This window comes from Danio aesculapii, chromosome 9, assembly GCF_903798145.1.
Source record: "Danio aesculapii chromosome 9, fDanAes4.1, whole genome shotgun sequence".
NCBI lineage: Eukaryota > Metazoa > Chordata > Actinopteri > Cypriniformes > Danionidae > Danio > Danio aesculapii.
In genome coordinates, this window is record NC_079443.1 from 46,204,545 (window position 1) to 46,217,711 (window position 13,167).

The window sequence follows — 13,167 nt, forward strand, 5'->3', positions numbered from 1 at the left end:
TAACTTAATGTTTTTTTTTTTTACAAATTAAAGTGCATGAACATAAAACAATCTAGTTGTCCCCCAAAAAACCTCATGAATTGAGTTGGTTTAACTAATTTTAAATAAGCAATTTAAACAAGCAGCAAAAGTCTTGAGTGTACACTATTAAAATGCTGGGTTACACGCAATTTATTCATGTTGTCCCAACACCGGTTGATTAAGTTAACTTAATAATTGTTTTTACTAATTTAAGTGGATTGAACATAAAACAATTAAGTTGTCCCCATAAAAAAATCTTAAGAATTGTGTTGATTCAGCTACTTTAAATAAGTAGTTGAAACAAGCAGCAAATACAAGTACTTTAAAACAAGCAGCAAAAGTCTTGAGTATACACTCTAATAATCCTGGGTTCCACACAACTCCTTCATGTTGTCCCAACGCAAAGCAATTAAGTTAATGTAATCTTTTATTTATTTATTTATTTTTTATTTTATTTTACAAATTTAAGTGGATTGAACATAAACAATTAAGTTGTCATTTTAAATAAGTAGTTTAAACAAGCAGCAAAAGTCTTGAGTGTACACTATAAAAATCCTGCGTTCCACACAATTCTTTCATGTTGTCGCAACACAAAATGATTAAGTTAACTTCGTTTTTACAAATTTAAGTTGATTAAACATAAAACAATTAGGTTATCAACCCATCCCCCACCCCCCAAAAAAAATCTCAAGAGTTGAGTTGATTCAGCTCATTTTAAATAAGTAGTTTAAACAAGCAGCAGAAGTCAGGTTTTTGACTGTAGTTGCTCTGAACTCGTCTGAGTTTCTTTCACCTTTTAAACACAAAATATGATATTTCGAAGAATGTTGGAAATTGTAGCCATTGACTTCCATAGTATTTTATTTCCTCTATGGGTGTCAATCATCTTTTGTGTTTAAGAGAAGGAAAGTAAACGATGCTAGTATTTTCATTTTGGAGTGAACTTCCCCTTTAAAGACATCTTCACAAGCTCTTTGTCATGTACCTACCCTGTGTTCCCACCAGCAACAGGAGCAAACTCTTCAGACACACTGACTGATGCATCTCCTATAATGTAAACAACATTCTTTTATATTATTACAGAGACTTATTTAAGCTTTCTAAGCAACTGTTGTAAATGCAAATGAAATTACCAATGCTATCTTATCCAATACTGCACACAAACCTTTTTTTAATTTACTCCTGCACCGTTTTGCAGCAGCTGTGCAAGGTGTTGCACAGAAAATTTTTTCACACTTTATCAGAAGATGTTTTTAGCAGATGTCAGTATGCTGTGGGTGACACATTTCAGACTGAGGAGTGACTACCATAGACGGTCAAATGATCTACATACATGACATTCATTGGTTCGTCATGGTTTCCTCGAATCGCCCTGTGAAACACGCTTGCTTTCCCACACAGTAAGTAACACCCATTTACAAAATATTAAATGCTTATATGAATGTAAAAAAATGCTGGTGTGAAGTTGTTGCTTTTGTAAAGCTAAATAGCCTTTGAATTTAAATTCTTTGAATTTTCATACAATGGAAATATAGTTTTAATGTTGTTAAGCTCATAAATATGTTGTGTGCTCTCCGACTTCTCCAACAGAAGAATAGGGGAAGAAACTCTCATTTTGTGATGCAAAGCTTGTAAAGTCTGTCTGACATCTTATTTTGTGTTTCCCAAAAAAAAAAACACAATATATATATATATATTGTTGGTATGACTTAATGACAGAATATTGATGTTACATTTAAAGGTGCTATAGAAAGAAAATCTGTATATATTTAGGCATATTTGAATAATAAAAGTTCAGCACATAGAATTGACATACAGCAAGCCTCAAACAGCATTGTTTCTTCCTTTTTATAATTATATTTGAGCAAACAAAATCAGAAAAATATGTGAATCAGAACATAACACTGACTGTTATGTAAAACGCTGCCCACAGCAGCATTTGATTGGCCACAAGTTTTCCTGGTGAGATAAAAACAATGACAAAAATATGTTCTAGGTTTAACACGGCTTATTATATTCACAGATGTGTGACCTTTATTTTGAAAAAAAGACAGGCAGGACAGGAGCTTTGGATACGGGTTGTAAATTTATCCAGCGGGCCTCCCTAGGGCTATTTTGTTAACGTTTAACGGCTATTTTGTTAACGTTTGTATTTTGTGAAATGTGCCATGTACATTGACATATGTAAACTGCTGAGTAATTGTTTAATGCATGTGAGTTTTCTGGGGTGAAAGAATGGCAATAAACTAATTTTGGCCATTGCTCGGTTGAGGTGATAATAGTTTGAGGATTTGTTTACTTGGTGGTTGATATTAATTCCTGCTTATGTTTTCATATATATTAAACCCACAAAATACAACTCTAAATACATTTCTCTCTGTCCCTTTTGTCAGGTAGAATTATAATTTAGCCTATGTAAAAACTAGGTTACTCGGTTGCTTACCCACCATCCACATGGGTAAACCACATTCTGGACAAATTACAAAGTCCTGCCTGCGGAGGAAGAGGATACAGGTACTTGACTGGCCTGCCTGCAGTCCTGACCTGTCTCCAATAGAGAATGTGTAGCGCATTTTGAAGTGCAAACCACATTCTGGATGAATTAAAAAGTCTTGGCTGCGGAGGAAGAGGATACAAGTACTTGACTTCCCTGCCTGCAGTCTCGACCTGTCTCCAATAGAGAACGTGTGGTGCATTTTGAAGCACAAACCTCATTCTGGAAAAATTACAAAGTTCTGGCTGTGGAGGAAGATGATACAGGTACTTGACTGGCCTGCCTACGAACCTGACCTGTCTCCAATAGAGAATGTGTGCCGCATTTTGAAGCGTAAACCACATTCTGGACAAATTACAAAGTCCTGGCTGCAGAGGAAGACATAAGTAGGATACAGGTACTTGACTGATTGGCCACGAGTTTTTCTACTGAGGTACTTCACTGGCCTGCCTGCAGTCCCGACCTGTCTCCAATATAGAATGTGTGCTCCATTTTGAGGTAGAAATGAAGACCCCCATACTGTTGCCCACTTTAAGACTTATTTGTAGGAAGAATGGGACAAAATGACACCTGAAACACTTCATTGCTTGGTGTATTCAGTCCCTAAACGTCTTTTAAGTGTTGTGAAAATAAATTATGACATTACAAAGTGGTAAATGCTTAACTGTACCAACTTTTTTGAAATGTGTTGCTTGAACCAAAATTGGAATGTTTGTTGTAATGTCTGTAATAAAATACAAGTCAAAGTAAATTTAGATAAGCAACATGAGCAACATGAAGGCAGAGCTCATTAATATTCACAATGCCTCCAAATAAGGTAAAAACTGAGTATTTTATCCTATGGCCAATTCTGAAACTGTAAAATCATTACTAATAAGTAGGCCCACACGGAATTTGCGCATGCAGAATTCTCCAGATTTTTAGCCCATCATTGATTCTGTTTATTTACTTGTGTAAATGTGTGTAAATTCATATTTTATTCAGTTTTTAATTTAAATTTAAATTTAAATTATTATTTAAATTTAAATTATTATTTAAATTAATATTTATAATATTTTTACAACATAGTTTGTAAAGTAATATTTTCTGTCTTTTAGTAGATATATTATATGTAAGACTTGTTTTGTTTACTAAATAAAGTGGATCTAAATAGATTTGCATTGTAAACATCAAATACAAGTTAAAAAGGTATTACTTTTTATTTCATATTTTAAGGTTTTAGTTATGATACTCCTAAAATCATTCCGCATAAATCTGCAGATTTTTACCAAAATTTGCACAGAAATAGCAAAAAATGTCCGCAGATTCTGTCTGATCCTAATAAAAAGACTTTTTGGCACTTATCCATGCCTATTTATGTAATTTAAACATTGTATCAGTGCATTCTATGATAACTTTGAAAGGGTTTGTCATAATTTATTCACACTTAAGTTGTTTTAAACTCATGTGGATGTCTTTCTTTTGTTAAATAAAAAAAATAATAATAATTTGAAACATCTGGGTAACAAGTTCTTGTCCCACTTCTAACAGTTCTTCATACTACTAGTATGTACTGTAAGGACCAGCAAATATTTGGTTTACCCTCATTCTTGCATCTTTTTTCAGAAGAAGAAATGAAATGTGCTGAAGGAGAGTAAATGATGCCATTTTCCATTCTGATATGAACTGTGACTTCGATATATTGTCTGAACCACTTCAATATCTACCAGATTCGTACATTAGGCAAGTAAATGCAGTTAGTTACAGACATTGTTGAAATCTTACCCTTACTGTATAAAATTGGTGATTAAAAATTAACTACAGTATCACATTCTTTGCTAGAAAACAATAATATATCCAATATTAAACAAGCCTTACCTACAGTTGTTGAAATGCAACGCAGTTAGAGAGAAACAGCTGGTTTCTTCAAACCAAACACATTTACCTCAGAAACGAAAGAAAGTGAGCAAACGTTTGCATGACAGGAAAACACAGAGGAAGTACTGTGATGCAAGTCCTGCGGAAAAGATGGGCGGTGGATTAACAACGTTAAAGTATCTTCTTACAATACGTTGCATCTTTTTTTTTTTTTTTTTTTTGGTTTGAAAAGGTTTGTTATGAAATTTAATGTACAAATGGGACATTACATCACTTGTATTCCACTATTTCTTGACAACCATTAAAAACGTATTGCAAGTAAACAACAAAATTAAAAAAAATTAAAAATCTGAAATAAGGTGGGAAATGTCCTTGTTTATTTAAACATCATATTTCGCGACCACAGATTAAAGTGAATTAATTTCTTGATTCTGTGAGCTAAAATATTTTAAATGAGTCATTTCATCATAAATATTTTTGTATTTTCGTAATGAATATTTAAAACATTACTCTCCAATGCAATAGGACACGTTAACATTATACTATATAATTATATATTTTAATATATTGTTTATTAAAATTTTTTCGTGACTTCTCGTCTGACACAAAGCAAAAAAAAGTTTCTTGCTAATGCGTCGTCTTTAAAAAAACTACACTTCTGCTTTACCTTTCCTCTAGCTTACTAGGAAACATAGCATTGTGGTAGGCTATTTGTGTTCCTCATTTTTAAACTGTTTTGAATAAAAACTTTAGCCAATTCATTAAACTAAACGCCTACAGTCACACAGTATATTGTTTTGTTTTGGATGCAGCCTAAGCATGACATTTTTCCATTTGCATTTTCATCTGATATGTACACCATATATGGGTGTAATCTATTGTGCACAAGAGTTTTTCTTTTCTGTATGTTTACTGCCCTTTAAGTCTATTGTTGGTTTTCTTTGTTTGTGTATTAAAATCCAGACCGATAAGTACCACCTCAAATGCGCTTTATTTATCAATAATTCAACAGGCTGGCGTCGGTTATTCCTCTGGTTACATGTAAATCATTGTTTAAATATTGTATTTCAACATAATACTTAAAATAATTGTATACGCTAATTTTCTTATTCATCTCATTCCAAGCCTCATATTGCTTATTTCTCCGTATTATCTCTGTTATATCTAATTTAGTTAGCTCACAATTACATTATTGTTATCCACACTAACCACAATAATACAATTTATGAATGCACAAGCTCATTTAAGTGGTGTTTATATGTATATATGTTTATTTTGAACCGATTTATGTTTATTAATATAACGCTGGTACTATAGACCTGAAAATTACATTATAACCGCCTGCAGGTGGCAGCAATCCCATTTCATTGAATTAGCGATTCGTTGACTCACCCCGCTCCTTTTCCCACTCCTTTTTTCATTTCCGATTTGAACATAGTGAATCTTTTTACTTTGGATTTGTATCTCATTCGCTTGAGCCCTGTAAATGGAATTGTCCACAAAAAAGCATCCGCGCTAGCATTTTTTTTGTGTGTCTAAAAGATGTCTAATGGACGTCCAAACACGGACATATTGGCTAAAACGAGTCACAAATTGAGTTCTAGATGGCAAGCAGCAGTCCAAAAATAGACAGGTTATCAAATAGACAGGAATGAATGACATCTGCCTGATCGGTCTATTTGATGACTAGTCTATATTTGGTCAGTTTTTTTTGAGACTGCAGGTCTGCTGCAAATGCACAGAAGGAGATGCTGAAACGATATATTGTGCAGTCCTGCTGATTTGAATTGCAATAGTGTTAATTAATTTGAATTATATAACTAGATTCTGCATTCACTTAAAGGGCTGCTCTAATTGAAGCCTTAATTAAATGGCCTTTCTGTGATTTCATGAATCTAGTTGTCAGGATGGATTTTTATTAGATGACAACTGAAGGAAAAAAAATGAAAGTTGTAATGGAAAAAATTACTAACTTATCTAATTCGTTCATTCATTTCCCTTCGGCTTAGTTCCTTTATTCATCAGGGGTCACCACAGCAGAATGAACCGGCAACTTATCCAACTTATTCAAAAGTACTCAAGAGTAGTGAGTGTTATGCTGTAGAAAGCTGATGCATATACATCTAATTTGTGGATGTGTGTAAACGTAACATTCTGTAGTGCATTAGTTATTGCCCAGCAGGCACACAACGTCATGAGACGTAAATATTAGGTTAGATTTAGGTTGTGATGTCAGGTGACCAAAATTCAATGTCTAGTAAGTGTCCATGGAGAATGTTATTTTGATATCCAATAACGATGTGAAATAACGTTGATATTTGGTTGATTTAAGATTGTGTTAGAAAGTGATCAAACTCCAACATCAAACCAATATCTTAAAACAACATCATATTGGTGTTAAAAACGTACATTTATTCGTCAGGTATGGCAACCAAAATCCAACGTCTGATAGACGTCATAGTGGTAACACAACATCAAGCTGTAACATCATTAGACGTTGATATTTGGTTAATTTTAGGTTTGACATTAATGTTCGGCCTGAAGTTGGGTTTTGATGTCAACCCAATTTTCATTTCCAAACAAATTGCAGTAAACATCTGTCATCTTCCCATTAGTGACATGCATCTAAGTGAAGTTTCATAAACTAATTTCGAGAGGAGCATGTGACATGATTGAGCAAGACTGGCCACTCATCTGTAATCAGTAATAATCCAATCAGAGTGATCCTAGTTTACTATAAATGGATCATTTTCTCCCTACTGCTCTATCTTCGTTTGGTAGAATCCCCCCTTCCACCCCATCTCCTCCTTTTCCTCCTTTTTCTAAAGGGGGAGCTCTCGAGACCTACCTGATCTCGGATCTCCTGATATGCTTATTGACTGGGCGGGAGCCATGGGCTTAAATATCTCTGAGCTCAGGGTTCTCTCCCGGGACAGCATGCCAAACCTGCTTTAAATGCCAAGCATATCTAAGTGGGAACTCTTAAAACAGTCTCTTGGTTCTTCTTGGACACTTTTAATGCTTTCAAACAGTTTGCTGCAATTATAAATCGCCCATGTCTTGATGTAGTTCATTATGATGCAATTTATCTTCTATGTGCGATTTGATTGAACAGGAATCACATTATTGATCCTCATAGACAAGAAATAATAAAGCAGTGACTGCAGGTTAAAGGAAAGTAGTAGGGTAAAAGTACATATACTGTACTAAAAATGTACTCAGGGGAAAGTAAAAGTACACATGTTTAAAAATATTGAGTAAATTACAATTCCTGAGCAGAACTACTCAATTACAGGAATTTGAGCATTTGTAATGTTACTTTACACCACTGACGGCATGTCTTTAGACTGTGGGGGAAACCCGAGCATCAGGAGGAAACTCACACCAACATGGGGAGAACATGCAAACTCCATTCAGAAATGCCAACTGACCCAGCCGGGACTCAAACCAGCGACCTTCTTGCTGTGAGGCGACAGTGCTAACCACTAAGCCACAATGTCGCCCATCTATCTAATTAAATCTAACTTATCTTTTGTTAGTAAGTTGTGTATATTTGTATTTATGCAGCTTAATTTCCATAAATGGATTTAATTAGTATAGGAATGACCTCTCATATGTTTTCCCAAACTGCTTATTAAATTCTGAACTTGATTGGAATTTATTTGACAAACTATGAAATAACACGTGTCTCATACATTTTGAAGAAAAACTGCATGGATAAAAACACAATAAAACTTTTGGTTTATTTTCATTGGGGTCCTCGATGTTAATATAAAGATTGCAGATCACTTACAGAAGACTTGATTATATATCACAATTCGTACATTAATACAAGCTAGTAAGTGATCAAAGAAAGTCTGATGTTCATTTTAAGATTTCTCAGCAGGTAAATATGAGAAACACCTAAACTCATTAACCATTTTATTAAGTATCTTCATTTTAGAGTCATATTATTAGGGTTTTACTGTATAGGCCCTGTTTATAGCTGATATTAAGAAGGATTTCGATAAATATAATGATAAGTATATTAAAGAGAAATGTATATATTCACAATTCGTCCATTAATACAAACTAGAAAATGATCAAAGAAAGTCTAATGCTCATGTTATGATTTCTCAACAGGCAGTTGTAAGAAACACCTAAACCTGATAAAATGTTGACTTCCTGTGACGATTCACACCTCAGAACAAATCAATAGATAAATGCGACACAGAATGGGGCTGTGTTTGTTTAACTTTAATTAAAGATACAGTGACAGTTTACAATGCAGCTTTTTGTCTGTTTTCTTGTGTGGTGGTTAGAAAACGATGATTATAAGTTTGTGAGCAAGGAAGTTCAACCACAAAGAGGGAAGTAGTTGCTGTTCTTTTCTAAATCTATTTTAAAGAGTGGGGGGGAGGCTTTCGACACAGATGTCAGTCATGTCTTTTGCAACATATTACTCATTAATGTATTAACTAAACACAACGTATGATCTCAGACACTTGCTAAACCTTTTCACACTGTGCATACAAAATATTAATGTGTGTAACATGTTTCTGAGCTTATAATTTAACTAGTTTGTTTGTAGCAGGGGGAGCACGGTGGCGCAGTGGGTAGCACAATCGCCTAATGGTAAGAAAGTCACTGGTTCGAGCCTCGGCTGGGTCATAGGTTGGCATTTGTGGAGATTGCATGTTCTCCCTGTGTTGGCGTGGGTTTCCTCTGGGTGCTCCGGTTTCCCCCACAGTCCAAAAACATGCGGTATAGGTGAATTGGGTTAGCTAAATTGTCTGTAGTGTATGTGTGTGAATGAGTGTGTATGGATGTTTCCCAGTGATGGGTTGCAGCTTGAAAAGCATCCGCTGTGTAAAACATATGCTGGATAAGTTGGTGGTTCATTCCACTGTGGTGACCCTGGATTAATAAAGGGACTAAGCCAAAAAGAAAATGAACGAATGAATGTTTTTAGCAGACCATCTGGGCTTGCTTAAATAGTGTTTGACAAAGAAAAAAAATGTATAGATAGAGAGTGTTTCGATGTTGGTTGTTATTTTTACATTTGTGTTTATTGCATCATTTACAGATAACGATCAAGATTTATATATTTCAAGAGTTCACACTTAGCTGATGATTAATTATAAGCTTGTTGGGCATGCTGTCCCGGGAGAGAGCACTGAGCTCATAAGATCCTCGAGCCCGGGGCTCCCTCTCGTTGCAAGGTGAGAGGGGAGTTTGAGCTCAGGTAGATCTCGAGAACTCTCCTGCTGTAGTAACTAATGAACAGATATTGATTGCTCTTAAGAGATAACTACTTACTAGAAGCATGTCTATGGTGGGATTTGGATTAGTCAATTAACTTAAGTTGCATGTTTTTGGACGGTGGGAGGAACCCGGGGGAAACCCACATGAGCACAGGGAGAAAGTGCAAACTCCACATAGAAACATCTGCTGGTTTGGTATAGCCTGCAACCAGAGACGTTCTTGCTGTGAGGCAACAGTGCTAAGCACTGGGCCACCGTGTCACCCATCTAGGAAGAAGGAGGAGTAGGGGTGGAAGGGGGGATTGTTCAAAACGAAGATAGGGGTGGTACATAACACAGGGTATTTGTAGTGGCTTAGGAGTCATCTGATTGGTGCATTGAGAATTGGATAATGCGGATCCAGCCGTTAGCAATCATAAGCACGTGATCATCTCGAAATTAGTTTATAAATAAACTTCACTTATTTGTTTATGTTGCAGATTTTGCACCGCTCTTCTAATAAGTGAACTCCAGATGCAACCTTATCTTAAGTGTGATGTACTGTGACCTTTTTAAAAGAAGTGTGAAAAACATTACACCCTGTGGCATACATAGATACTGACAAGAAAGAAGTAGAGGCCATTTTGCACAGCATAAATATACAAAAATCATTATTTCTTTATTGGGGGAAAAGTTTTTCAACATCAAAACATTATTTATATATCAATTTGGGGTGTCACGGTGGCGCAGTGGGTAGCACGATCGCTTCGCAGCAAGAAGTTTGCTGGTTTGAGCCTCAGCTGTGTCAGTTGGCATCTCCCCGTGCTCGCTTGGGTTTCCTCTGGGTGCTCCGGTTTCCCCCACAGTCCAAAGACGTGGTACAGGTGAATTGGGTATGCTAAAATTGACCTTAGTGTATGAGTGTGTCTGTGAATGAGTGTGTATGTGTTTCCCAATTATGGGTTGCAGCTGGAAGGGCATTTGCTGCGTAAAACATATGCTGGATAAGTTGCCAGTTCATTCCGCTGTGGCAACCCCAGATTAAATAAAGGGACTAAAGCCAAAAAGAAAATGAATGAATGAATATCTCAGATTGTTTATCAGATTGTATATCATCATATCATGCATATCATCTATGTACATGCTTCATCTCAGAGTCTGCATGCATGCACTGTTTACCATGGTGCACTAAGATTTATAACTAATTTTAAATCCCTTACTCATCATTGTGTGCTGTATACAGGGTAGGTTGGTCTGCTTTGTCCATTCGTAGGCTCAAGCATTGGCATATCTTCGTTTACAAATCTATACTGGGTTTACTACCATCATATCTGCAGAATTACATTTGTAAAAAGCCTGTCCTTAACTAAGGCCTTCGGTCACAAGATTTATTTACTGTCTGTTCCTAAAGTGTGGACTAATACAAACAAAGTTGCAGTTTAAAGAATTGATTTTATTCACTCATTCATTCAATTTGGCTTAGTGCCTTTATTAATCTCTGTGGTCGCCACAGTGGAATGAACCTCTAGCTTATCCAGCATGTGTTTTACGCAGCGGATGTCAACCTTCCAGCTGCAACCCATCACTGGGAAACATCCACACACACACTCATTCAGACACACACTCATACACTTTGACCATAATTTTAGCATACCCAGTTCACCTATACCACATGTCTTTGGACTGTGGGGGAAGCCAGAGCAAACCCATGCGAACACAGGGAGAACATGCAAACTCCACACAAAAATGTGAACTGAGCCAGCCGAGGCTCGAACCAGCGATCTTTTTGCTGTGAGGTGAACGTGCTACCCACTGCGCCACCGCGTCACCCCAGAATTAATTTCAGTAAATGCTGTTAAAATAAGTATATCTTAAGCGCAGGCTTGTAGATGTTTTGAACAGTTTGTTTTTCAATGTGAGATTCATTTTTAACTGTCAATTGTTTGATGTTTGTTAGACCCATGTGACGTGTACCGCCTAATCTTGGCCAGGATGCTCTTTTTAGGACACTCGATTTTTAATCTCAATGCGTCTTTCCTGGTAAAATAAAGGTTATAATAATAATAATAATAATAATAATAATAATAATAATAATAATAATAATAATAATAATAATAATTTATTATTTTTTCTGAATTATTGTGGAAATAGCACCATCTGTTGGGAAGTGTGGGCATGGTGGAAATTAAAAAATGTCTATATTGAGAAAGGGTGGCGGCATGGTTGCTCAGTGGTGCTCCTGTTTCCCCCACAGTCCAAAGACATGCGCTAAGAGTCAATTTAATAAACAAAAATTGGTCGTAGTGTATGAGTGTGTGTGTGATTGTGAGAATGTATGGGTGTTTTCCAGAACTGGTTTGCGGCTGGAAGGGCTGTGTAAAACATATGCTGGAATAGTTGGTGGTTCATTCCGCTGTGGTGACCTCTGATAAATAAGGGAATAAGCTGAAGGAAAATTGACTAAAAATGAATAAATTGAGAAACAACTCTCTCTTACAGATTGTTGATTTCAAAAACTCTTAAAGATCTCATTTGTTTTAAAACTGTCCAGTCACCATACACCATTTATAAAGATGTTAGACTACTAAGATAAATTCAAGTACATTCTGTATTTTTAAAAGTGAAAATGTAGTGTCTTTGTGTGTCTTCACAGGAGATTAAACCAAATTCTGGTGTGACTGGTTCTATTGAATAAGTGTGACCTGGTGAGTCTTGGTGTCAACCAAACAAGCCAGACCCCTGAAAAAGGTTGTTGCAAACACAATCACAATTCCCCTGAAATAAGACATCACGAACTGTTGAACATCAAAATGAAGCAATAACAGGACATGGTGCAACCAAAGACTCAATGCTTGGTGTTCACAGGGAAATTCCTGGTGATGTTTTGAGCCCTTTTTCTATATAGTTCAATTTCTTGGCACTTGTCAACATGAACATCCAACTTAAACTATTGTATGAGCAATTTTTTTTAAGTATTTTCTTTTTAGATTCAGATTTTTAGTGTTTTATTTGTTATAGGTCCTGTTTACACCTGATATTAAGAATCATTTTGATCAATATGAAGATAAGTAGATGAAAGAGACATATTCCTGTTTACACCCGGTGTCTCTTTTGTTCCCTTACAACCACTTTCTGATGTAAGTAAGATCTACTTTTTTCTTTCAGATTTTTAGGTATTATCATTCATTTATTTTCAAATTTTCAAAATTAATATTCTGGCATATGTTTTATGCAGAGGATGCCCTTCCAGCCGCAACCCATTACTGGAAAACACCCATACACTCTCGGTCTCACACCCACACTCATTCACTATGGCCAATTTAGTTTCTTTATTGCACTTAGAGCGCATGTCTTTGGATGGTGCGGGAAACCCACGTAAACACGGGGAGAACATACAAAATCCATACAGAAATGCCGGGACTCAAACCAGCGACCCTATTGCTGTGAGGTGACAGTGCTAACCACTGAGCCACTGTGCCATCCTTTTTTGGTATTCATTCATTCATTTCCTTTGGCCTAGTCCCTTTATTCATCAGGGGTCGCCACAGCGGAATGAACGGCCAACTTATCCAG

At 36.0% G+C, this 13,167-nt stretch overlaps 1 protein-coding gene across 2 annotated transcripts in view; it reads right to left on the reverse strand.

The window, feature by feature from the left end:
- itgb2 (integrin, beta 2) overlaps positions 1 to 4,469 on the reverse strand; it is a 29,045-nt gene extending 24,576 nt beyond the window's left edge. Inside the window, exons 1-2 of one of the 2 annotated variants that reach the window (XM_056465872.1) lie at positions 4,373 to 4,469; positions 1,011 to 1,068 (exon numbers count right to left, since the gene is read on the reverse strand). In XM_056465872.1, the coding sequence (XP_056321847.1) occupies positions 1,011 to 1,065 (55 nt within the window). In that variant the 5' untranslated portion in view covers positions 1,066 to 1,068; positions 4,373 to 4,469. The remainder of the gene's footprint in view (positions 1 to 1,010; positions 1,069 to 4,372) is intronic. The other variant, XM_056465873.1, reaches the window with a different exon arrangement.
- Positions 4,470 to 13,167: the final 8,698 nt, after the last annotated feature.